The sequence below is a fragment of the Castanea sativa genome, chromosome 3, assembly GCF_040712315.1.
Source record: "Castanea sativa cultivar Marrone di Chiusa Pesio chromosome 3, ASM4071231v1".
Lineage (NCBI taxonomy): Eukaryota > Viridiplantae > Streptophyta > Magnoliopsida > Fagales > Fagaceae > Castanea > Castanea sativa.
The window spans coordinates 59,715,995-59,743,552 of NC_134015.1; the positions used below are offsets into that span (position 1 = coordinate 59,715,995).

General features: G+C 35.8%; 3 protein-coding genes across 3 annotated transcripts; all 3 read left to right on the forward strand.

Annotated features, from left to right (window-relative positions):
* Positions 1–270: 270 nt before the first annotated feature.
* On the forward strand, positions 271–3,990 carry LOC142629405 (uncharacterized). Its single transcript, XM_075803383.1, has 6 exons — positions 271–764; positions 920–956; positions 1,748–1,984; positions 2,084–2,131; positions 2,924–3,366; positions 3,642–3,990. Exons 1-6 carry the CDS (start codon positions 451–453, stop codon positions 3,712–3,714), a joined length of 1,152 nt encoding a protein of 383 aa, XP_075659498.1. The 5' UTR covers positions 271–450; the 3' UTR covers positions 3,715–3,990.
* Positions 3,991–4,710: 720 nt separating this feature from the next.
* Positions 4,711–12,268, forward strand: LOC142629716 (heat shock protein 90-5, chloroplastic). The gene is made up of 19 exons (XM_075803756.1): positions 4,711–5,181; positions 5,636–5,709; positions 5,926–6,051; positions 6,134–6,227; positions 6,341–6,424; positions 6,553–6,696; positions 6,985–7,101; positions 7,481–7,528; positions 7,610–7,690; positions 7,852–7,956; positions 8,045–8,185; positions 9,004–9,096; positions 10,132–10,209; positions 10,298–10,552; positions 10,841–10,943; positions 11,062–11,236; positions 11,386–11,491; positions 11,592–11,681; positions 11,778–12,268. The coding sequence occupies exons 1-19, from the start codon at positions 4,894–4,896 to the stop codon at positions 11,982–11,984; spliced, it is 2,409 nt and encodes an 802-aa protein (XP_075659871.1). The 5' UTR covers positions 4,711–4,893; the 3' UTR covers positions 11,985–12,268.
* A 2,730-nt stretch (positions 12,269–14,998) lies between these two features.
* Positions 14,999–26,838, forward strand: LOC142629852 (DNA-directed RNA polymerase 1B, mitochondrial-like). Its single transcript, XM_075803897.1, has 19 exons — positions 14,999–16,155; positions 16,531–16,800; positions 16,884–17,023; positions 17,115–17,181; positions 17,359–17,417; positions 17,674–17,791; positions 17,993–18,106; positions 18,292–18,423; positions 18,512–18,928; positions 19,633–19,683; positions 20,121–20,191; positions 20,815–20,899; positions 22,370–22,522; positions 22,643–22,717; positions 23,959–24,048; positions 24,177–24,224; positions 25,542–25,656; positions 25,754–25,857; positions 26,002–26,838. Exons 1-19 carry the CDS (start codon positions 15,316–15,318, stop codon positions 26,110–26,112), a joined length of 3,060 nt encoding a protein of 1,019 aa, XP_075660012.1. The 5' UTR covers positions 14,999–15,315; the 3' UTR covers positions 26,113–26,838.
* Positions 26,839–27,558: the final 720 nt, after the last annotated feature.

Below are 27,558 nucleotides of genomic sequence, written 5' to 3' on the forward strand. Positions count from 1 at the left end.
GTACACTCGATCGTAGATTCGTAACTTATAACCATCTATACATGTATATATAGGTCCCGGAAATCACTCTTAGCGTAAAATCCGACAAAAATTCTTTCCCGTGTCTTTGTCCTTTCTATGTTGTCACTCTCTCTCTCTCTCTCTCTTTCTTTCTCTCTCTACACAGACCCACACACCCATAAACCAAAGCTCCAAAGATTTTCTCTAGAGCCAAACATAACCCACTAGACAGGGCTACATATTCTTGAATTCTCCTACAGTCATTCTTCCACTTCTCTCCTCTGCCCTCTTACACACTCTCTCTAAGTCTCTACAAGCAAATAAATCAAGTTCAAAGTCCAGCAGAGAGGCCAAAACTTTATCATGCAGTTCTCACCAATGTCCTCATCCAAACCAGTTAATATATCAGATACATAACCATACAGTTTTTGTTTTAATTTTGGGATCAAAATGGGGTCTGCAACATCTTCAATGGCAGCTAAGTTCGCATTTTTTCCACCTGACCCGCCATCTTACGACATCTATGTTGATGCATCCACTGGGAAAATGAGAATGTCCGATGTTCTTAATTATCAGAGAGAGGACGTGGACGTGGACGTGTTGAAGATAAGCACCAAGAAAGGGAATGAGATTGTTGCTATGTACGTCAAAAACCCATCTGCGTCTATTACCCTGCTCTACTCTCACGGCAATGCTGCTGATCTTGGCCAAATGTTTCACATTTTCACTGAGCTTAGCCTTCACCTTGGAGTTCACGTTATGGGGTCAGTTTGTTCTATATATATATTCTCTTTTTTCATTTTTCTAAGCCAAAAAAATATCCATCTTATTGTAATATAGAAATTTTTTTTCCATCATTTTTTTGTGAATGTAATCTCTAGTCATTCAAAGGATCAGTATGTTTTTTTGTGCGTTGCAGATACGACTATTCTGGATATGGACAGTCATCTGGAAAGGTATTTATTTGCACAGTTTTTTACACATTTCTTGTGTGCATCTTTCATTTTTATCCCCCCTCTTTTTTTTCTTACAAGTGGGGTGAGGATTTTATCCAAGAAGAATGAGTTACAATGCTCTTGACATCTTTCATTTTTACCATTAATTTACATTACATATAGGTGTCATACCAATTATTAACTTTAAATTGACTGTACGGATGAGAGAGATGAAATAAAACGTGTACAAAAACTGTGAAAATTGCAATTTCCTTTAAATAATATACAAAATCTTCCGCGTGGATGTATACAAATCTCACCTTTAGCCTGATTTTAAAAGGAATGAAAGCAAATTTACGCATATAGCATTTTTTTCCCACAATCACAAGCTTAAAGTCATCGGTTCTTCCCAATTGTTTGTTACTTTCTGATCAGTTTAATAAATTGGATGAAAAGTGAGCAAGGTTTTTAAGTATATTTGAATTTCATTAGCACTTGTCACTTTCAGAATCATGTAGAACATCGGGGTGATGTTGGCGCTCAATTAGATTTGAATTGAAATAGTGGAATCATAAATGACAGTCGCATTATTTAGTCTAAGTTTTTTCACAAAGTCTAGCTTGTCTAGCATTTGCTTTGGAGACATTTTCACTCAGTTTCTTAACCAATATAGAATATGATATATGAGTTTATGATAAGTATTCATCCTACAAACCACTGTCCTAAAACTTGGTCACCAATCTTCTTAATTAGATTTGAATGTGACTAAAGAAGCAGACTACCTAATTATCTTGTGTATCTGTACCAATAAGCCAAGTGAGCAGGACACATATGCGGACATAGATGCTGCTTATAAATGCCTTGAAGAGACGTATGGAGTGAAGGAGGAAGACATTATATTGTATGGGCAGTCAGTTGGAAGTGGACCTGCCCTGGAACTAGCTATCCATTTGCCACGATTGAAAGCTGTAATTCTTCACAGTCCCATCTTGTCTGGCCTTCGGGTCATGTACCCAGTGAAGCGAACATTCTGGTTTGACATATATAAGGTTTTGCCCCAACTTTATATTTTCAAACTATAGCTTTGTTGTTTTACATGAGATATAATTATGTCCTTTATTAAAAGGTACCTTTTGTTTCTGTTGCAGAACATTGATAAGATTCCACTAGTCAATTGCCCCGTTCTGGTAATTCATGTGAGTGTGGCTTTTGTTTGATATTCCATGCCAATTCAATCTCATAGTAAAGGTATATTGAGCATGTTCACTGCTTTCATGGCCTGACAGCACAAGGGTTACCTTTTAGTTGGGTCAAATCAATATATGTAAAGGTTATTGCCCTCTCATAAATGGAAATTTATATAGGTTTCGCCAATAAAAATACTTAAGAAATCCTGATATGTATGCATGAGGTCTACCAGCATAAGGCCATAAATTTTGGTGTTTTTCCCCAACGGTCTTCAGTGATTGCAGATTTGGCTATGGACCAACCTGCATGGTCAATGGTACAGGGGTGTATAGACTTATAAATTCTTATTAATCTGTTTCTTTCCATACTAGATATTTTATGAAAGTGATTCTGTATGTGGAATTTAATGAATATAATTTTAAATATTTCATATCCTACAAATTGACGTGATAATATGAGAACCTATTAATCTGTGTTTTCCAGATGCAAACCTTTATGAATGTGGTTCTATAATGTGGCATGTAATAAGTACAATTTCAGAAAATTTTAGGATCTATAAATTTACATGACAATGTGAGAATGGCTAGCAATCCAGCCACTTCATACTGGTTAGTAAGACGCATTCTTGATAAACTTGACACCCCTAATGGCTTTATCCCCAAACATGTAGGACTTGTATTACAGCCATAAAATTCCAGAACCCCATTTTCTTCCCCAAAAATTTTGACCTTATAAGAAACTAATTTAGTTAAAGGGATTCTAGTCAGTGCTCTGGGTGACACTCTAATTGATAATGGCAGGGAACAGAAGATGAAGTAGTGGATTTCTCCCATGGTAAGCAGCTCTGGGAGCTTTGTAAAGAGAAGTATGAACCTTTGTGGGTCAAAGGAGGAAACCACTGCAACTTGGAACTCTATCCAGAGTACTTAAAGCATCTCAGGAAGTTCGTATCAGCCATAGAAAAACTACCTCGTCCTCAGTTTGTTTCTGAACAAAGTACAGAACAATTATCAGAGCAGTCACTGAGTACCACAGACCAGAAGTCCAGAGCAAGCACAGAGCTTAGAGAGAAGTCTAGGCCAAGTACTGGGCAGAGAGAAAAATCTAGGCTGAGCGCAGACCATAGGGAAAAATCAAGAACCAGCACTGACAAGAGGGAGAAGTCAAGAAGGAGCATGGATCGGTCTGGAAAGGCAAGGAACAGCACAGATCAGTCAGAGAGAGCAAGGAATAGCTTCGACCGGTTAGTTGAACTATTTAAGAAGCAACATTTATCTCCTGCATTAGATATATGCATCATTCTTCTCACATTGTATAGACCCCATAGTCTTATGGGATCCACATATTGTGTGTGAGAGAGAGAGAATGCACATATCTGATGCATGAGATACCTTATCATTTAAGAATTTGATTCATTTTCTCTACTTTTTTCATTACCTTATTTATCACTGCGCTGATGCCTTAAGCTCTCTAAGCAAATATGTCAATGTGACTAACTGTTGGAACCAATCATGGCAGCTTGGGAGACATGGTGAGATCAGTTGGATTATGTAATGTGGATTGTTTGAAGCAGACAGCTTTGGAGGCCTGAGGTTAAATGGTTAAAAGATTCAGTGCTTGTGATTGGGTTGTACATTTCTGTTGGACTTCCATGTTTGGTTGATTGATTGGAACTTGGAAAGATTTAACTGAGTAGTATTACAGGAAAAGGTGAGGTCCATGAGGAACATTCCAACTTCCTAGTGTTGGTGGTTCACGAGGGCAAGTTGTTTTGGCACAAAGTAAAATTTGTACATCTGTTTCAGATTTCTTAAATTCATTTGGAATTATAACATTTTGGCAAATTTGACTTTCAATTTGAGACATACCCATATGCCTAATGTCTATACAGTGGATACAAATAGATTTGACCTGACAATTTGCTCCAAGTCACTATGAACTCTTCTATTATGAAATTCTCCCATAAATCGCATTCATGACTTCAACAACTGCCTTGAAGGTTTTTTCTGTGATGTAGTGAATAAGAAAGGCTCTATGGTTTCATTGTGAGTTTGGTTCAAAATTTTGAAATTGTGCCTTTTGAAAAAAAAAAAACTTTTGTTTTTGCTACTCGCTTATTCTAACGTGGAAAAACATAAAAATTATGCTACAAGACCCAGAAGACACCATTTATAAATATTACCAAAAACGTTAAAACAGGTTTTGAAACCACAAATGTGTTTTTTTTTTTTTATTACTAAAACGGTACACTACCTTAATCTAATGAAAAACATTATATTGAGATTGTATATTTAAACTTGTGAGTTACAGTGAAAATATAAAAAACATATTTTTATATATATTTAAGATTATTAAAATTTACATTCAATAAAAAAATATAAAATAAGTTTGAAGGTATCTTTTTAAATTTTCGAAGTTAAACGAGTTTTATTTTTTATCTAATAAAAAAAAAAAAAAAAAAGAGTGGATATTGTGGATGCTGAAATGGCTGCATGTTGGCCATACAAAATTGCACACAAAATAGCTCCCTCTACAGTATTGCGGCCAGTATGAAATACCAATAATATCCTCAGGCTGTGTTCAATTTATGCCTAGAAGACTAGAACCCTCTATTCTCGTCTTAAACCCCTAGCAAGCAAGCACAGCATATAATATAAGAAGAAGAAAGCCACACTTTTTCTTCAAGTCTCAAGTGTGAGGGTTTTGAGAAAGTTTGTGGTTGTTTCTCTAGGTTAAATTAGAATTTAGAAGAAAGGGGGTTTTCATTTCAATGGCTCCAGTGCTGAGTAGAAGCCTAGCTACAGCTTCTCTAGCTTCGCTTCCCTCATCCTCCTCATTTTTACTGAGAAACAGCAATAAGAACAGGGTTTTAAATCTCACAACTGCCTTTGTGCCACAAAATGATCTCAGAAAGCGCTTTCCTTCTTCTTCTTCTGGGTTGAAGTGGAAGTATGAGAGAAGAAACCACCGATTTGAGCTGCGGTGCGAGGCTGCCGCTGTGGCCGAGAAAGAGGCCGCCGACGACACTTCTGGTGAGAAATTTGAGTACCAAGCTGAGGTCCGTCTCTTTTCCATTTTCCCCTTTCAATTTCTTATACCCTCTTTGCTTCTTTCTAGTATAGGGATATCAATCAAAGTTTCAAAAGTAGAGTCTTTTATTCTTACTACTACAACTCTATCCAATTACTACTTATTACCAATTTAATTGATCTTTTGCACTCAAACCAAATTCTGTTTCTTCTTATCCTTCTTTTAATAAAAAAAATGAACATCAAAATTTGATTTTTTCCCCTTTTCATTATCATGCTTTGGGCAGTAGTCTGCTCACCTAATTTGGGTTATTTTTTTTTCACTAACGAAATACAAGATGAAAACTTTGATGAGAACTCCTTTGAACTTTTAAATGGTTGAAAGTTTTGTTTGCATATTCGTCTTTGGTTTTGACGGGCTTTAGAGGGTCCAGTTTGTTATGAGTTTTTAGTTGAAATTTGATACATTATAACAAATTGCAGGTCAGTCGCCTCCTAGATTTGATAGTTCATAGTTTATACAGCCACAAAGAGGTGTTCCTTCGAGAGCTTGTGAGGTGAGCAAATGCCTGCTTGTGCTTGTACAATATACACTAATATCTTTCTTTTGTAGAACTTAATACTTGGGATTTATATGAGCGACATCTTGCAATAAAAAAAGCTCCATTTTTGTGTTTCTCATCTTCATAAAATGTATGATTGCGTGTGCATGATTAATTCTGAGATTGTGTTTTGATCTATATGTTCTCTTAATTCTGTTCTTTCTTTTGCAGTAATGCAAGTGATGCTTTAGACAAGTTAAGATTCTTAAGCGTGACTGAACCCTCGCTGCTTGGAGATGCTGGTGATCTAGAGATACGTATCAAACCTGATCAAGACAATGGGACTATCACTATAACGTATGGTGATGCTAAATTTTAGCTCATTCTTTTCCTGGATAATTGAGTGGTGTTTTTGAGATGGGATCTTATGAATTTGCAGAGATACTGGTATTGGAATGACCAAAGAAGAGCTCATTGACTGTCTTGGAACTATTGCTCAGAGTGGTACTTCAAAGTTCTTAAAGGCTCTGAAGGTACTTTTAAACTCTTTTATCCATAGGGTGCATTATTTTAGTTCTTCCTGTGTGACTATTTTCAAGTTCTATGCTGCTTTGAAGCTTACACTTCCAGCCTTAAAATTTGTTAGGAAAATAAGGATCTTGGAGCAGACAATGGTCTGATTGGTCAATTTGGTGTGGGGTTCTATTCTGCCTTTCTTGTTGCTAAGAAGGTAACTTTTATAATTAAACTCAAGTCTTTTTGCAATTTTAAATTCCTTTTGAAACTTCTAATGTGATTGCTTTTCCTGGGTGGCCACTAATTGTGCTTAATTTGTGTACATCATACACCATTAATTAGGTTGTCGTATCTACAAAGAGCCCTAGATCAGATAAGCAATATGTTTGGGAATCTGTTGCTGACAGTAGCTCATATATGATTAAGGAAGAAACTGACCCTGAAAAGCTCCTACGTCGTGGAACACAGATCACACTCTATTTAAGGGTATGCCACTCTTCTTTTATTCTTTTAATGAGATAGATTGTGCATGTTCCTGTTACACTCTACTTGTTTCAATGGAAAACAAAATAATTGAGTGGAGCTTCTTAAGATGTTGCTTCTTCTCTGGTCTTTATCATAATGATTGTGTTGTTATTATTCCATATGATTCATGATTTTATGGAGTGAATTGAGGAGGGTATCTTGGCTGTTGCTGGAAGACTAGCAGCTTATCTTGTTATGGATATAGGACTAAAAGTCTAAAAACATCCTATTCTGTTGTTTTTCTTGCAGGATGATGACAAGTATGAATTCGCAGACCCAGCTAGGATTCAGGGTTTGGTAAAGAATTACTCTCAGTTTGTTTCCTTCCCCATTTATACATGGCAAGAAAAATCAAGGACTGTTGAGGTGAGATGCCTTAAATTATCCTCTGTATCAGGAAGGTTATTTTCGAGATTGAAAATTTCATATCTTAGCTAATTGTTTTTTAAACAACCCCCCCCCCCCCCCAACCCCCAAACTAATTCTAATTTTACTATGTTAGCAACTTAAGAAATAGTAGTGACAAACAAGGGTGTTACCCATAATTTTAGGAGTATTGGTGAGATCTTCATTCTGGGTCATTTTATCTAACTCAGTTATTAGAGTGTCTCACTATCTTAATCTCCTGATGTAATCTTAACTTATGTCTTCACCACCGATAGTTTTAGAACCTAGGTTCTGAATACAATAAAGCAAGCCTCTTGTTGATTTGTTATCCAGTATTTACTAATTTAAACTTGTGCAGGTGGAAGAGGAGGAAAAATCAGAAGAAGGAGAAGAATCGAAGCCAGAGGTAGTTGACTTGGCATTCCCAATTGTGGGCATTGCACTTTTCTCAGTATGGTTTTGAGTGTGTTAGTTTACTTTTGACTAGGGTGAAAAGAAAACGAAGAAGACTACAAAAACTGAGAAGTATTGGGACTGGGAAATAGCGAATGAGACAAAGCCAATTTGGGTGAGTTTAAGCTGTATCTGCTTTCAAAGGTCACGATATATTGTAGTAATTTTCTTTTATAGAGATATCACTTAATGGCATGCGTTTTGCATAATCTCTTAGTTGGATTTTGTTTTTATGCACATATTCTATTTTAGCTTACCTTGTCTGCCCTGCTGTAGATGCGGAATCCAAAGGAAATCCAGAAGGATGAGTACTATGAATTCTACAAGAAGACTTTCAATGAATTCTTGGATCCAGTTGCATACACCCACTTCACCACTGAGGTACGTAGGGTTTTTTTTTTTTTTTTTTGGTGTTTTTTTGGTAGCCACATCTGCAGTTAGGAATTACTTTACTCTGAAAACTGTGCAGGGTGAGGTAGAGTTTAGAAGTGTCCTCTATATTCCTGGGATGGGCCCCCTTAACAATGAGGATGTAGTTAATCCAAAAACGAAGAATATACGTATGTATGTGAAGCGTGTGTTCATCTCAGATGATTTTGATGGTGAGCTGGTAAGTTTTACATATTAACTTGAGATTCTATGAAATTACGCTCTGTGGTGTGAGTTTTATATTAATGATGTCTTTTATCACTTATTCATTATGTTGAGGATATTGGTGGTAACTATTATGTCTGTATCTTAACCCCAAGGGGTTGGGGGAAGATCTCTTCGATGTGGGACACAAAGGTGTCAAGCCTACAAGATTACAAGGCCAGCCCTTGGTCCGAGGTGAAAATCCTGAGTACCCACAATATCCATGAGATCTTGGGTTTGAAATCTCTTGCCAACGTCTTGGGGCCACCTCCAAGGGATTTTTCTTGATAATTACCTGGTTTGTATGGGATGGGGGGAATTGCATATACTTGAGAGAATAGTGAACGCACCTAATTTTTCTTTTAAGTTTCTTATTTCTAGTTCTATATTGAGTATTGGGCACTGCTTCAAAAGTTCTCATTCCCTCAAGTGTTTGTCATGCCACTTTTTTAGTAGGAAAAATTTCCTACAAATCTTTTGGAAAAGCCTTTTGCCCTTTTAATTATAAGGATTGATGTGGTTTTAAAAAATACAGAAATATGAACTCTTGTACCCATATGGGGTTGAATCTGTAGTTTTTACATTCTCAAGCTTCTGAGATTCTCTAAGAATAAAGATACAAGTTGTCACCTGCCCTTCTGTGTCTAGAAAAATTAATTTCGTATGTCTAATAATACTAAGTGTTGCATATTGATGCTTGCTCACATTATTATTATTATTATTATTATTATTATTATTATTATTATTATTTTGTTTCTCATAGCACTGAATTAGAATTGGGTGTTTGATTTGCAGTTCCCGCGCTACTTGAGCTTTGTGAAGGGTGTGGTGGATTCAGATGACCTTCCGCTTAATGTTTCTCGAGAAATACTTCAAGAAAGCCGAATTGTAAGACCAAGTTTGTCAACATTTCTGTAGTACATACCAAAAAAGAAAAAAAAAATTTGCAGACATGTACAGGCAGTTTATGATATAACTACTTTACAATTTATTTTCTCAGTTATCAAGGGTTTATAATATCTCTATTATCGGTTTATAAATCGGTTTAATGTGGCGTTTGGTACGAGGTAATGTTTTAGGATTCTCAGGAATGTTTAAAGATTCTTATGTTTGGTTACAAATCATGATAGGAAATCAAATGTCAGGGGAATCTAGATTCCCCTCTTAAACCCCTCTTAGTAGGAATGTGAATTCCCTTTAAAACAGGTGAGAATCCAGATTCCCAAGCTTAAAGGAAATTATATTTTTTATAAATTGACAATTTTAACCATTTTTCCTTATCATTTAAGCAATTAAGATAAAATATAAAACAAATCATCAATATCTTTTCCCTTGTCTATATCTTTTCTTGCCAAAATAATATAAACATGATAGACAATTTTGTTGATATATTCTTTAACAAAATTTTATTTAGGTTTCACGTGTAAAAAAAAAAAAGTTGTCAATTTGTTTTGTTATGGATTAAACTCTTTTAAAAATTATTATTAAGAATAAAAGCATTTGAGAATTTAAGTAGTTATTTTTGTATTGTACTTGTTATTTTGAAATGTTAGACTAAATTTTAATGAATTTGTCATAATTAATAGTTTATATTTGGTTTTTCATTATTTATTTTGAGGAAGATTTTTTTTAAAGGACTTGGTAGTTCACATTCAAATCCAATGATAGAATGAGAAAAATAAATAATTCATTTAAGATTTCTTAGAATAAATCAAATATTATCATCTCACATTCTTAGGAATCTTAATAGATTTCCAATGAAACCAAACATAGGAATAGTTACATTTCTAGGAATGTGATTCTTAAGAATCACATTCCTATGGATCTGGATGCCAGGAGTAATATGGATTCCCCTGTACTAAACGCCACATAAAGGTATATTATTGCATGCTTTTCTTATCTCTATATACATGATATTTTCAGGTAAGAATAATGAGGAAGAGACTTGTCAGGAAAACATTTGACATGATTCAAGATATCTCTGAAAGTGAAAATAAAGAGGTCTGTATTGATAAAATCTAGCCTTTCCCTTTTAGTGTTTCAACTGAGGCTTCTTAATGGACGCTGAAAATTAATATTCTGATTCCAGGATTACAAGAAATTTTGGGAGAACTTCGGCAGGTTAATAAAATTAGGATGCATTGAGGACTCTGGAAATCACAAGCGCATAACTCCATTGTTACGGTTCTACACTTCAAAAAGTGAGGAGGAGCTGAAAAGCTTAGATGATTATGTTGAAAACATGGGTGAAAACCAAAAGGCTATATATTACTTGGCAACAGACAGCTTGAAAAGTGCCAAGACCGCTCCTTTCTTGGAGAAGTTGTTGCAAAAGGACATTGAGGTATGCATTCTATACAGTATTTTGGTGGGACTATATTAAGCTCACTGCATACTGAAAGAATTTTGGGTTGCATGGTTGTAAGAAAAATGATCAAAGAAGTTTTTTTTTTTCCATAGTTAAATAAAAATGTTAAGCATGGTTTATTTCCTGTCATTCTAGATACCGTTGGTTGCTGTTATGCTGGACAATTTATTCCTATTGAAAGATGTTTCTTTTCCTTTTTTTATGGGAAAATTTATTTACTATTTACATCCTTTCTGGATTGCTGCTGTGGGTTATATATTTTAGGTTCTGTACTTAGTTGAACCTATAGATGAAGTCGCCATCCAGAACCTGCAGACTTACAAAGAAAAGAAATTTGTTGATATTAGCAAGGAAGACTTAGAGCTTGGTTAGTACTTTCTTCTTTTTCTGTGTGATTATTGATGGCACTTATTTGAAAATGTTTGTTGTTGTAGCTTCTCTTGGGATTTTTGTTTTGAATCATTCTCATGACTGTTTTATACCAGGTGATGAGGATGAGGTGAAAGAAAGGGAAACAAAGCAAGAGTACAATCTTCTCTGTGATTGGATAAAGCAACAACTTGGTGATAAGATAGCAAAAGTCCAAGTCTCAAAGCGTCTAAGCTCATCTCCCTGTGTGCTGGTTTCTGGCAAGTTTGGTTGGTCTGCTAATATGGAAAGGTCAGTTGTGGGCTTTCAATTTTTGCGAGATGTGCTCCAGACAAATGTTATGAAAATAAAGACATATGCTATTGATTTTTAAAATAAAAGTTGGTGGTCATACTTACTCAATGAAGGTTTAAATGATTTTCTTTTGTAAACTTTTGTAGATTGATGAAGGCGCAGGCTCTTGGAGATACTTCAAGCTTGGAGTTCATGAGGGGAAGGAGAATATTGGAGATTAATCCAGATCACCCCATCGTCAAAGACCTCAATGTAAAACTATTTAACTCAATGCTGATTGTAGACTTAATTTTGAAATAACTGGTCCTGATGTTGACTAACAGTTATGTAATATTTGTTATTCTACTTGCAGGCTGCATGCAAGAATGAACCTGACAGCACTGATGCCAAGAGAGCTGTTGAACTCTTGTATGATACAGCACTGATCTCCAGTGGATTCTCAGTAAGAGCCAACCCTAGATTTTCTCTTGTTAGATAATTAGTATGCATAAGTTTAAGCGGCTTAATGTTATTTGAATTTCTCCTTTTAATGATGCAGCCTGACAGTCCGGCTGAGTTGGGAAATAAGATCTATGAGATGATGGAAATGGCCCTTGGAGGAAGATGGGGCAGATCAGAAGAGGAAGAGGCAGACACACCAGAAGATGGTGCTGAAGAATCTGCTGCAGCAGTTGTTGAAGCCTCAGAGACACAAGTGGTTGAACCATCTGAAGTAAGGGCAGAGAGTGATCCTTGGAGTGATTAAATTAAATGTCTTTTGGAAAACACAAGTTTTGGCATTATTTCATTATTGTTAAAGGAAATAATGCATATGGAGGGGAAAAGAAAATAAGAAGAGAAAGGAAAAGAAAAGAAAAGATAACTTGGGAGAAAAAAGGGGGGTGGGGGGAAGAGAGTATGATGATTGACTGTGGGTGGGAAGAGAAAAATATTAAGTTTTGCTGCGATTGATCATTGGTGTTAATTTGACAAATGAATTTCTCTAATGTGGTTCTGGAAAGAGATAAAGAAGGTCCACTATTTTTATCAGGCTGGCATGAGCACAAATTGCATTTTCTCTATGATTGATTTTTTTTTTTTTTTTTTTTAACATGTATGGCAAAAATGCATAACTCGGACCCACTCAACTCTACGCTATTTAGGCAAAACAAAAAACATGAAGTTTGAAACAAGTGAGATTGTATTGGTTTTGCTAGAATGGTGTGGGCACACACTTGAGAAAAGAAGAAAATGAGGGTCAGTTAGGGAAGCGGAAGTTCATTTCTATACCATTCGAGCACGCAGGTGGCATTAAAAACTGCAGATAGAGTGATTAATAGTACCATTGATCTCATTTAGCTGAAAAAGGAATGGCAGCAGGGGGTAAGGAAAATATTTTTTTTTTTTTGGGGGGGCGGGGGTGGTGTTGTTTGTAAGGAAAGGTTGAGTTTGAGGTACAGGGTGGCTAAAGCATAGATGCAATCGCCTAAGATCTCCAAATAAAAGAAGGCTCATTTATTAAAAAAAATTATATATATAATATTTATCTATATATTTTAATTACAAAAAAATTATACGTACTTTTATTGGTTAATAAAATGAATTAAAAATATTACATTGTATCCTAAAATATAAAATATTACATAGTGATAGTGCACACAGCTTGACAGGACAAGATTGCATAGTACACAAAGCATTGCATAGTCTTGTTCACAAGCCACAACATATCACATGGCCATAAGCTAAGCTCATAGTTCACACTTTTGAATTCACAGCTGGTCCCACACACCTCATGACCACACACTAATTAATAAGGGTGTGTTTGGTTGGAGGTGAAATAGGGAGGATGAAAAACTTTGGAGAGAAAATAAGAGAGAAAACTTTTTTGGAATGTGTTTGGTTGGGTAGAGAGGAAGGAAAATAAATGGTGGGACCCAGACATTTTCTCCCCTGCCCCACCAAAACATTTTCTCTCCAAAATGGAGAGAAAACTGAGTGAAGATAAATATTTTCTTGATTGACAAAAATGTCCAGTGCATACACATTTCTTCAAATTGCCTTTATTTTTTTTTTCTTCTCAACAACGTTTGGCTTATGTGTTTTTTTTTTCTTCTATGTGGCAGTTGCCTTTTCTTTCTTTTTTTTCCTATTCTTTTTTTCTTCTTTTAATTTTCTAAGCCTGGGCGTGATAGGTTTTTTTTTTTTTTTTTTTAGCTAGTTGTGATTTTTTTTTACATGATTTTTATTTTTTTAATAAATTTGGGTGATTTTTTTTTGTGGTTATTTGTCACTTTTTGTTTTAATTGGGTATCATTATTTAATAAGGGTGTGGGGAGTAAAAGGACCCAAGTGGGCATATGGGCCTTTGGACTATAGCATAGAGGGCCGACCTGCTCTAGAGTTAAGAATTTGTTAACTCTGCGAATTGGCCCATATGCAGAGGGTCCGAGGATACAGCCGAGGACGAGCTTTTCCTCGGACAGATCCAAGAGAACTCAGAGCTTCATTATGAAGGTCAAGACACAACTCTGGAAAGACTAATGGTTAAAGGGGGAAACCCTGAATCTTCGAGGTACACCGGTGTTAGAAAAATACCAAAAGAAAAGGCTGCTACCACCACATTAAAGACACTGCACCTACCTCCCTGGCCACCTTAATGGGGAAGTGACCCCTGAACAGTAGAACTGAAACTTCTGGTCACTATTCAAAGGCACTAAGAAAAGAAATATCTAGGGAGGAGGGGGTTGGAGCAACACGTGGATAAAGCATCAGAAAAAGAAGTATTTAAGGGGGATGAATGCCAAAGAAAGAAGGGTCGGTCGGTAACAAAGAAAGAAATTAAGAATTGTAACTTTTAAGAGAGAAAGAGAAATAATACAGGAGTAGTCCTCGGCTTATGTCCGAGTAGGTCTATTTGCAATTATCATTTGTTATTTACAAGTGTTTGTAACTTTTAGCCTGTTATCAAGTTCTCATTACCTCTAACTTAGATTTCAAGCTCACACTCTACAAATTTTATTGTTTAAGGCTCATTGGGCCTGAGCCTGTAATTGTCTTTGGGTCCAGGTGCAATTGTGCACTTACAAATGGCATATGAGTAAATTTATTCAAATCCATTTTTTTCATCTCTCCACTTTTTCACCCCAACCAAACAAATAGGAGAGAAAATAAAATCTTTTCTATCCTCCCACTTTTCCACTCCTCCAACCAAACGGACCCTAAGTTATCACATTTAAAAAAAAAAAAAAATGCAAACTCTTACTTTATCAATTATTATAAATTATCACACCAATTAATAATTTGATGTATTTTTTTATGTATATTATATCAACTCATTTGTATTATAGTGATACTAATTTATTAAAATATGTTATAAATTAATTTTTATTTGTCTAAGTTTAGACTTTAAAGCTTAAAAAAGAACTTACTTAAAATTTTCACCTAAGGCCCTCAAAATTGTTGAGCTGGCCCGGTCGAGGTAATGGGGTGGTTTCAATGTTAGTGAGATAAGAGTGAAACGACCGTGGGAGAAATCCAACAAAAAATGTGTGTGTTTATATAGCTCATAGAATTTGCTAAAAATATTTGAATTCATATATTTTTATGTGATTTTTACATTTTATAGTTTAATATATTACTAATATAAAAATAGCAAAATACAATTTAACGTAGCAGAAAATCAACTAATAAACCAACACTATTTTTATTAATAAATAGAACTAAATGTTTAAAATAAAAAACACAGGTTTCAAAAGGGAGAAAAAAGAAAACGAACATTACAGTAAAGCCCCCTGCCCGAAGCGCCCTAAGAAGAAACGTAGGTTTAAGGAGGGTTTTAAGTTGAGAGGCGGCTGTTCGAGAATTGAGGTAGTTTTACTGTTTTAGACTGTATAAGCTCCCTTTGTGTCTTCCTCTTCCGCTCCCTTTGTGTCTTCCTCTTGCCCTCCCAGATCTCATTCTCTCTCTGTCTCTCGCTTCTCCGTTTTACTACTACAACTAAAACTACTTCTTCTACTTCTTATTCTTATTCATATTCATATGCTCATTTCAATTTTCGTCTTCTCCTGGCGGTTCTCTTTCTCATCAATTAATCTAACATGTGGAGGAATTTCGCCAAACATGCTTCTTCCAAAAACATTATTAAGTTTTCTTCCTCCGACTCTCCACTTTCGATGAAATTTTCTCATGACTTCCTTTCTGCCCACAAGATTATTCCAACACGCTCAAATTCTTCGCTGGGTTTTTCTCCAATATCCATTCCCTTGTTATTATTGTCTTCCCAAAACAATGGATTCGGATTAGGAAGACCCAGCTTCCCAAATTCCTCAAACCCTTTTGCCGCTTCTTCTTCTTCTGGGAACTATAATTATTACGCCACTGCTGCTGAGGCTATTGCTATTACCTCCGAGGAGGAATTCTCTGGTTCTGGCTCCGATGAAGTCCAAGACTTGATGATCAGACATAGACATAGACAAGATCAACTGGCTGTGGACTCTCAGTGGCAACAGCCCAATCCCAATCCCAATCCCAAGCCCAAGAAAATGGTGGCTGGTATGGGGATAGCCAAGTATAATGTGCTTCGAAATCGGCAAATCAAGTTAGAGACCAAGGCCTGGGAAGATGCTGCCAAGGAGTACCAGGAGCTCCTTACTGATATGTGTGAGCAGAAGCTTGCTCCCAATTTGCCTTACATGAAGTCCTTATTTCTTGGTTGGTTTGAACCCTTAAGGGATGCTATTGCTGCTGATCAAGAATCTAGAAAGGAAAAGAAGACTAAGCCCTCTCATTCTCCCTTTTTTGATCAATTAACACCCGATATGATGGCTGTTATCACAATGCATAAGTTGATGGGATTGTTGATGACTAATACTGGTGGTGTTGGCAGTAGCAGGGTAGTGCAAGCTGCCCTCCAGATAGGTGAAGCAATCGAAAATGAGGTGGGTCTGTTTTTCACTTTTTCATTTCTCATACTTCTTTTAATCTGCGCCCAACAGCTTCAGTGTTCATATTTTGTGATGAATTTGACAGAAATATGACTTTTTGATACCAAATAATTTGTCTTTTAACAATACTTCTGTGTTTTCCATCCTACAATTTACAAACTGTGGCTACAACTTAAACTATCAACTTCACTCTGTTAATGGTCCACTAACTCAAAAATGCCCTTCAGCGGTTGAATTCTAATGTTTAGTGATGGTGGGTTTCTTAAATGTCAAGAAATATCATAAATTTACAATTTTCCCCAATCAGAGTAATTTTCCTGGTTTTCTCTTGCTGAAAGCTATTATGTAATGATTGCTTATGTACATCAGGCTAGGATACACAGATTTTTAGACAAGACAAAGAAGAAGAGGGCAACGGATAAGAGAGTGGAAGGTGAATCTGATAAGAACACAACAGATAAGAAATCTGAAGGTGAATGTGATCCCATGAATATTGAACAGGAAAAATTGAAAAATGAAAAAGAGAAACTACGGAAAAAAGTTCGTAACCTGTTGAAAAAGAAAAAGGTGGTTCAAGTAAGGGAAATAGTGAAGGAACAGGATGATTCAAAACCTTGGGGTCAGGAGGCTCAAGTTAAGGTCTGTGATGTCTGTACTTGTTATTATGGGAATGGTCTTTGTTGTTGTTATTGTTGTTATACCTTGGTTCTTGTAATTTCCAGGTCGGCTGCCGCTTGATTCAATTGTTAATGGAAACGGCTTATATACAACCTCCAATCGATCAATTTGGAGATGGTCCACCAGACATTCGACCTGCATTTGTACACACCTTGAAAACTGTGACAAAAGAAGCACAGTCACAGTGAGGAGAATTCCATCTCCATTGAATTCAGTTTTTGTTCCTCTCTCTCATCGCTATATATAATTGTGTTCTTTACCTTTGTTGTCTATAGGAAATGCAGCAGGAGATATGGTGTTATCGAATGTGACCCTCTAGTTCGCAAAGGGCTGGAGAGAACTGTAAGTACACCACTACCTTCTTTGCATGGCACTTCATTGAATGGTTGTTTTGTTGGTACTTTTAACTAATAAAAGTTTTCTTTTTTGACACTATGGAAAGTGCAAGGATGTAATTTTTTGCACGCTTATTTATCCAAGATGAATAACAACAGTTCTACTTTCTGTTTGTCTAAACAGGCTAGGCACATGGTCATTCCTTATATGCCTATGTTAGTGCCTCCTACAAATTGGACAGGGTATGGCATCCAACTTTCTACCAAAATCTCTGTTTGTTTCATTCTGGGTTGTTCTAAGGAAAATGATATTTTTAATTAGAGAATATAGGCTACTGGATCATACCAATATAGAATTAAAAATTTCTAATATCTTCTGCTTAAATTGCTTGTTATGCTACTTAAATGCTCAATGAAAGCTAGCTAAATTTGTACTTTGAGCATTGCATGCTGGGTCTATCTTTTGGTTTTTAGTTAAAAATTTGCAATTTTTTGGCAGGTATGATAAAGGAGCATACTTGTTTTTACCATCGTATGTCATGCGAATTCATGGAGCAAGACAACAACGTGAAGCAGTTAAGAGGACTCCTAGAAACCAACTAGAACCTGTTTTTGAGGTTTGAGAGCCCTGGGTTTTGTCTCTTTAGAGCCTGATCTGAATTTCTTCCTTAGTGTGGTCATTAGTTCTGTATCTTATTCCCCACCTATGAAAGGCCTTGAAAGTTCATCCTATGATCATACATATTTGCTCTATGTGAGGCTTTCTTAATTTTGCTTGTCAGTTGTTGCACTAATGCTGTGATTGTTTTATGAAGTAGGCTCTAGATACACTTGGAAATACCAAATGGAGGGTAAACAAAAGGGTACTTAGTGTGATAGACAGAATATGGGCTAGTGGAGGTGGTCTTGCTGACTTGATCGACCGTGAAGATGTGGGTAACAATTTATTTTTCCTTTTTCATTGGTGGATTATTTTTCCACTCTTCTGAATCAAAGAAGCTCATACTGTTCAACAAAATACTAAATTGCTATTTTCTTCCTTGTCACTGAAAATAATTATCCATTACAGCATTGTGCTTCTGGTTATTAACCTTTCATCTTCACTTTTCTGAAATAGGTCCCTCTGCCAGAGGAACCAGACACAGAAGATGAAACAGAAATTCGGAAATGGAAGTGGAAAGTTAAAGCTGCAAAAAAGGAGAATAGCGAGAGGCATTCACAGCGGTGCGATATAGAACTTAAACTTGCTGTAAGAGCTACCTTGATTAGTTGAATCTACTTAGAGCTGTTGGAGCTCCCAATCAGATTGTGTATTAATTCTTTTAATTGGGAAGCAGGTTGCTCGGAAGATGAAGGATGAGGAAGGCTTCTACTACCCTCACAACCTTGATTTCCGAGGTCGTGCATACCCCATGCACCCATATTTAAATCATCTTGGATCTGATCTGTGCCGAGGCATCCTAGAGTTTGCGGAGGGGCGTCCTCTTGGAAAGGCAGGATTAAGGTGGCTGAAGATACATTTGGCAAATTTGTATGCTGGTGGTGTGGATAAGTTATCTTATGAGGGCCGAATAGCATTTGCTGAAAACCATTTGGATGATATCTTCGATTCTGCAGACAGGCCCCTTGAAGGTAAGCGGTGGTGGTTGGGTGCAGAGGATCCATTTCAATGCTTGGCAGCTTGTATTAATCTCTCAGAAGCGTTGAGAAACCCCTCCCCAGAAACTACTATATCTCACATGCCTGTCCACCAGGTACTTTTTTCCTTACGTGTGGTCACAAATGTTATTCTGGGAATATTTTTATTGAGTAAATAATAGCCTAGTATGTACTTGATACTCTGTTTCACTTCAAGAAAAAATCAAAATCAACATACTTCTCTGGAAACTTTTTAATCTATAATGAGATGAAACAAAGTGTTTAATCCCCCAAAAGAGGAGAAGGAAGAAAGTTAAATTTGGATGCAATTGTATCAATTGGAACTAAAGTCAGGATATTATTGCATGCATAAATTTTTGTGCTTCTCTATGTGCACACTACTGTCTGCCTGTGTGAATGAGGTTTGCTTCTGCATGTGTTTCATTTGGTAGAAGTGAATGTTTAGTTTCTTGAAGCTGAATTTTCTTTTTATAATTTACTTTATCAATCTGCTGTTCAGATTGACTGGAAAATTTCTAATAATTATAAAGACTTGAGCAGGCCTTAAGGTCTATAATGTGGAGGCTTTGCCCCTTATAGGCAACTGGCACATTAATCCATTGTTGGAGGCACACATGCTTATAGTACAGTTTACATTTGCGAGAGAGTTTTTTTTTTTTTGGGTAATCTCTTAATAATGGGTTTATATTTGAATCCTTTACACATGCGCTCACACATTCTGCTAAACCCATGCTTTGGTTTTTTGTCCCAACTCTAGTATTTTCCTTATTGTTTTTTTCTCTCTTGATTCTTCTGCAAGGATGGTTCGTGTAATGGCTTACAACATTATGCTGCCCTTGGAAGGGACAAGGTAACAAACTTCTCTAATTGCTTTAATAGAAGAAAGATGCAGTACATATAAGATGCACAATGAAGCTCTCTTATACGGATGTATGATCTAAGTGTGCTTTTAGGACATATATTCATTAATGAACCTTTCATATTAAGCTAAAATTCTTTTTGGACATAAATTTGATGCTTTAAAACTTGCAACAAATAAATTACATATTGAGAGAGAGAGAGAGAGAGAGAGAGAGGTTACATGAGGAAGACTTGGTTCTGCTATATGCATATATGATATATCTTCTCGTGGTTATCAAACTACCTCTAGGGGAATTCAAAATTCTCAGACTGCTTAACTCTTGCCAAATTAATTTCCATCCTTCTTGTCTAACATGTGTGTTATACTCCTTACACTTCTCTGCAATTTTTTTTTTATTTGTTGATTAAATTGCTTTAATTTCATAGTTGGGAGCGGCTGCGGTAAATCTTGTTGCGGGAGATAAACCTGCAGATGTTTACTCAGGAATTGCTGCCAGGTTAGCACTCTATCTGTGTGTGTGAGAATATATTAGCAGGGGACAAATTTTTCTGATGGATTGAAAAGAAATCTGTAAATGAAAAACCAAATCAAAATGAAAAGTGGAAGGAAGCCCCTTACACACAAAAATAAAAATTCTTCCCTAGTAGCGTAAAATAAAAGAAAATCTCCTGTGAATCTTATTTTTTCAAGGCAGTGCAATGAAATCAATTTTGATGACTTTTATTTCTTCAGTATCTGTTTTAGATAAGTCCTTTGTTGACTTGTTCAGGTTGGATAGCTCTGTTGGATATCAAATTATTCTTGCATAGATAGGATGGGTTCTAGAAGTGTTTTTACTTTCTTCTCGGTAAAATTTTAAAGGGGGGGGGGGGGGAGGAGAAAGGGGGAGGACAAATATGCTAGATGATGCCAGGCAAGGTTGTAGCCCACAGTAAGGGATACAATTTAATTGGGGATTAGGAAAGTGAGGGGAAAAATGAAATTATACCATCCTTACCTGTAACCACTTGCCTTGCATATAGGGATTTATAAGGGGAAATGTACCCAGTACCCTCATTGTTTAACCTACTGTCGTCTTGTCATAAAAAATCTGATTGAACTTTGTTGTTATGGTTGCAGAGTACTTGATATCATGAGGAGAGATGCAGAGAAAGATCCTGCAAGTAATCCAAATGCATTGCATGCGAGGCTTTTAATCAATCAGGTTCTCATCATTATTTGTCATTGTATTTTTATTTTTGTAAAATGGATTAGGATCCTTAAGATCTTTTACGGTAACTCCACCATGAAGTTCCTAAAATGGATTAAGATCCTATGTTTTCATCATTTTGAAATGAATGGATTGAATTTTGTCACATCATCAATACTTTAAATAGATACCAAATTAGTTATTGTCAACATTTGTTTAAAAGTTGGCTCCAATAAGAACTGGTAGGAAGATGATATTAATCCTTGCAATGTGCAATGCACATGACTCACTTAACCCAACCAACTGTGTGAGTCATGTTCAATGCACATGACAAGTGTTGTTAAAAGTGTGCTTTAGGCATGCTTAAGCTCAAAGCTCCAAGCTCTCAATGTTGCGCTAGCAAAAAAAAGCTCACTTAAAGAAAAATGCTTTAGGCATGCTTTTTGGTGCTTTTTGAAAAAGCACAAAGTATGCCTTTTTTATTTTTATTTTTATTTTTAATTTTATTGCTAAAAAAAGTGTGGATCATCAAAATTAATTGTTTGATCTTGAAAGAAATGACATGGACCAATAATTTACTACACAACCACTATCCTTAGGGTGTTGTATTACACAAACATTGTATTATTTTTTACAATTTATAAGTTACAAACAATGTTAATTTACAATTCTTGTGCCTTTTGGTCTTTGACTTTAAGATATATGTTGATTGAACCATATACATCATTTGACCATACCTATTATGGTTATGTACTGTTATAAAGCACAAGAGAATTATACAAAATATTATGTCTAAACTTTATATGACTAGATTATTATGATATTAACCATTGATAATTTTTTTCAATTTACTATATAAAAATTTTAAGAATTGAAATAACTTAGGTAAAATTTGAACTTACAAACATTTTACAATTGCACTTACAGGTAAAATCTACAAATTTTGAGTTATTATTATTATTTTTTATTACATGTTAAGAATATTTCTATTAGAAGTTATGAGATATTACATTTGAAAACTGTCTTTACTTTAATCAGGCATGTGCTTGTGCTTTGTGCTTAGGCTCCAAAAGGCCTATGCACTTAAGTGTGCTTAACGCTTTTACTAACACTGACGGGACATCTGTCATTTTCCTATAGGTGGTTGGAGCCCGAGGCTCCAAACATATTTGAAGCCAAACCTTTTCCTTGTTTTAATATTGATGATGTGGTAAAATCCTATCCAAATATTTCAAAATGAATGGACAGGATTTTCGTTGCTCCACGATAGAATTGCTCTAATAAATTTAGAGGATCCTAATCCATGTAAATTCTTGTTCAAGATTATGTATTTGGCGTAGAAGACTGACTGTATTGGCTTAGCTAACACTATTATATTTTATGTGAATAGGTGGCTCGGAGTTTTTGAATTTTATTTGGCACTGCTTGTGCTGATTGCTCATATTATAATGCTGATAAATTTTTTCATTACTGGGTATCCAATAGGTGGACCGAAAATTGGTGAAGCAAACAGTAATGACATCAGTGTATGGTGTCACTTATATCGGTGCCCGTGATCAGATCAAGAAGAGATTAAAGGAACGTTGTGCCATTGCAGATGATTCAGAGCTGTTTGCTGCATCTTGCTATGCTGCGAAGGTGTGAGAATAATACTGAACTGTGTGTCTCTGTGTTTGTGTAATGCATGCACTCTCGTGTGCATTGTGTCTTTGAGTCTGCATATATAACTTTGTACTGAATATTTCACTGCATGAGCAGACCACCTTGACTGCCTTAGGAGAGATGTTTGAAGCTGCAAGAAGCATCATGAGCTGGCTTGGCGATTGTGCAAAGGTGTGTCTCATTTGTTTGGTGATCAATTTGTGTATCAAGCAAGTTCTTTTTCTTTTTGGGATACCAACAATTTGCTGATCATGCTCTAAGAAGTAACATGTTCATAAAAGAGAGTAACTAAAATGGGAATATTAAGTTAAGATTTGAAATGAAGAAATGTTCTTAAAGATAGGGGTGACCACTGTTGATAAAAAGAAGTGGGAGAGTCACTTGACATTTTTTGATCGTGTGTAGAGGAGAGCAATTAATACACCATTGAGAAAGAGTGAATTGATTCAAGTCAAGGGAATGAAAAAAGGTAGAGAAAGACCTTAACTAACATTAGTATTAGTAAAAAAAAATCTTCAATAAGGAGATAATAGAAAATATGACTTTGGATAAAATAGAATGGCTTATAGAATTCATGTGGTTGACTATGATTACTTTGTTGAGGATCCATAGCCGGTCCAAAATATTGGGACTAGGACTCTGTAGTTGTTATCGTTGTTCTCTTATATATATGACAATTTTTTCATGTATGGAATTGGCTTGGACCTTTCAAGTTTCTTGGTCAAAGACAGAGCATCATGTACATTTGTTAAAGTGTCTCAAATCCTAGTCTACTAAATGTCCATGTGCCAAATCCTGTTAAGAGGGTAACAAGTTTGGGAACTTTGATAGACCTGATTAGTTTCTACTAATATTGATAATATACCTATTGTCTCAAAAGGTTAAGCTACTAGGGAATGGTGAATTTAATGATTTAACCATTATTTTAACGCTTTCCCTCAGATGTAGGCCTAGACTCCCCCTCATTCCTCTTTTTATTCTTAACTTTATAAATGGAAAAATTTATTCAATTTGGGCCCCTCATTCCTCTTTTTATTCTTCGTTGGTGGCTTTTCCTTTGGTTTGATTCTTCATCGGGCATTACGGGTAACGATTAAGTGCAATAAGAATCCCAAATATGGTTTTCTTGTTGCCTTTTGCACATATCCATGTATGGTATGGTATAGAGTTTCTGGTGCTAGAATTTTGTTGCATTATTGTAATCTTGTGGTCAGGAAGCAGTGTAATATTTGTACTCATTGCTGTTGAGCTGCTTACTCTCTGGCAGCTGTCTCTCAACATGATGTTGGCAATGTTAAAGTATATGTTTCTTTTTCAGGTTTTGTGCTTAGTCGTTATTGCTTATGCTTTTGTAGAAATGTAGTATTGTTCACTATTTTGTACAACTGATACCTAAATTTAATGTATAACAGGTGATAGCTTCGGAGAATCAACCTGTGCGATGGACCACCCCTCTTGGACTTCCTGTGGTACAACCTTACCGGCAATTGGGAAGGCACCTTGTAATGTTCTTATAAAATTATGGAACTTCAAATTGGCTGATGCACTTATTTTTAATGTTAGGACAATTTAAAACAAATACAACATTAAAATTTAGTGTGTCATTAAGGCTGTGTTCAATTTAATGCAGATTAAGACCTCTCTTCAGGTGTTGACACTACGACGAGAAACTGACAAGGTAGCTTTCTTCAATCTTTTTCTCATATCTTTTTTCCCTAAAGAGAAGTGTTGAATTTATGCCAAATTCTTGTCTGATAAATTAGGGCAGTCAATGGATAGAAATCCAGTTATAAAATCAATCCATTTCTGTCCTGATTTGGATTTAAATCTAAGCTAAAATATCAAATAGAGAGTCTGAACTTAATATATATATATATATATATAGAGAGAGAGAGAGAGAGAGAGAGAGAGAGAGAGAGAGAGATGAGTTCAAGTTATACCTTTGTTAGACCATAGATTTCTAATAGATCTAATGGTTAAAATAACACTACTGGCCATGTTAGCATTGAATATTTATTGCTTGCCAAATCAACTAATCTATTCAATTCAATCACTTATTTTTCTCTCTAGCCTTATCAATTACAACTCTCAAAGCAGAGGGAGATATTTCTCTGCCATGGATGCACAGAAGAGACCTCATCCTAATGAACTTAATAGCAAATCATTATTGAATGTAAAAGTTTTACCCTATCAACATACTTTCCTATAACCAACTTACCAACAAGGCCAAGCCCTGTAAAACAGAAAATCTCTTCCTGACGCCAACATCATTCGCATGAAGTTACAATAAAGAGAAATAAACAAGAGAGCACTCAATCAAATAGAAGAAAGCCAATATGATTATTGGAGTATATCCAACAGATTATTCAAATCCTTTTTTTTTTCATATTTAAAAAAAAAATCTGATGGTTCAAATCTACATCCAATTTTTAGTTAAAAAGCCACCTTTCATTTCCCTTAGGTAACTACTCTTACTGACATAATTCGCTACGAACTCTCATTCCTCTACCCAGTCCCAGCGATACCACCCTCTCCCTCAACTTTTTGAGAGCTGTAATTATTAAGGAGAGAGAGAGGAAAAAAAAGTATTAAATAGATTAGTTGATTTAGCAAGCATTAAATGTTCAATGCTGACATGGCCAATGGTGTTATTTTGACCATTAGATCTATTAGAAGTTCATGGTCTAAAAAATGTGTAACTTCAAGTGTAACTTGAACCCATCTCATATATATATATATATATATATATATATATATAGAGAGAGAGAGAGAGAGAGAGAGAGAGAGAGAGAGAGAGAGAGGACTTAGATCTGAATCAAATTAGTACTCAGATTTGAGCTGAAATCCTGTGGGATCCACATGAAGTCAACTGGTTACAGCCAGTTACTGATATTTATCCCATATATGATTTTAAAGTTATCTCATACTCGAGTTTAAAGGATGTAAGAACCAATCCTTTGATAACTATTTTTTTTTTTTGGTCGCACTTTCATAGGTCATGGTTAAGCGGCAGAGGACAGCTTTTCCCCCAAATTTTGTGCACTCCCTTGATGGTTCACACATGATGATGACTGCTGTTGCCTGCAAAAAGGCAGGCCTGAACTTTGCAGGTTTGTGCTGAATCTCTTCCCACTTTATATATATCACAAACATATGTGCATTAACATGTTTGAAATTTCACCATATGATACCAATGTTTAATTACAGGAGTCCACGATTCATATTGGACCCATGCATCTGATGTTGATGAAATGAACAAAATACTCAGAGAAAAGTTTGTTGAACTATACGGGGCCCCAATACTAGAGAATGTAAAGTATCTTTACTTATAAAAGTTCTTCAACTATGATGGAAGACCTCCCATTTTGTTATTTACTTGTGATTGGTGGTTTGTTATATTACACTCACTGAGGTATGATAATGTTTGATGATTGCTTTTGTTTTACTTTATACAGTTGTTGGAGAGCTTCCAGAAGTCTTTCCCTAAGTTGAACTTTCCTCCCTTACCAGAGCGGGGAGACTTTGATCTTAGAGATGTGCTAGAATCTCCTTATTTCTTCAACTAGTCTGAGCCAAATGCTTACTTCAGTAGTGCCCCTTCTTAACTTGGACTCTGTATCTCTGTCATTATCTGTCATTCAATGGAAGGTGATTACAGCTTAGCTCTTCCATTCATCAGGCATGAGATTGTCAAGGCAAGGTCCTATAGGCCATTATAGAAATAAAGTTGAGAAGAAACTCAAGGTTCGGCTACCCGCAATCAGTTTCCTGCAGGAATTCTTGTACATATTGTCAAAACAGAATGCGTTCAGCCATTAGCAGGAAATATCCCAAACAAGGGATTCGGTCCTATCTTCTCCATCTGCTACTTCAAAAGGAACTGAGAAAATGAGATGGATGTAATGTGCAGTATTTTTGGAAAGAACAGGAACAGCTCCAACATTTTTTTGATGAGTAGGGCTTGGTATAAAACAGAGGAAGTTAGAGCTTCAACACTTTAGGGGATTAAAACAAATTAGCAAAGGATGATAGTCCTGGATACCATATCAAGGTTCTATATCTTCAGAAACAATGAGTGCAACAAGTCTCAGTGGGCTTCTGATAATTTTGCTCAACTAGTCTATTGGGTTGTTGGCAGTGTCTTTCTTTGTGAGTATAGTTTACCATTTCATGTGTAGAATGTATTCTGATGCTAGTTATTGTCCTCCCTTTTGATTCTTTCTCTGATTCAAAGCAACATTTTCCAATTGATTCTAAAGAAATAAAGAGAGAAAATAATACATTTTGAGTTGCTTAATATGCTTGCAGTACATAACTACATATCCCCCATCAATTGATGCATCCTCTTTTAAGTTTTTTAAACAATGGCCTGGTCTCCCCTCATAATATTACAAAGAAAAGGGCTAAACCAATGACAAGAATTGAGGTCTGATTTATTAGAATATCCATTCTGATTGTCAGCAATGTATATGAATATGATCTATGCATAAGCGTTCATCCAAGTGGTTCATCCAAGTGGATAGGCATCTGTCTGTGCCTTCCAACTAATGATTGGCTATGTCAAAATTGTCTGGATGGTAGTGGAGGGAACATGGGGTGCAGTTCTTCATCACAAAACTGAGGGAAAGTGGTTGAGTTGGAACTAGAATTAGTAGTATTAAAAAGATTAAATATTTTTAGTGGAATTCACACCACGTATCTCTCATGGGAAAAACTTTTTTTTTTTTTTTTTTTTTTTTTTCTCAAGAAAATGGAACGTATTTGAGCACAAAGGCCGTCATTTGGGGGGGGGGGGGGGGGGTGTCATATGGGTAGTTCTACGGCTACGAATTATTTCACAACTTATTTGTCACAATTTTAATGTGCCAGACTGTGAGTAGTTAATTATTACACACATGAATCCACCATTTTTTCTTTACAAATTACACTCTATTATGTCACAGTTATGGTAAGAAATTGTGAAAAATTATGTGGTTCTAGATTTTTCTTGAGCGATATAGGCAATATTTCAC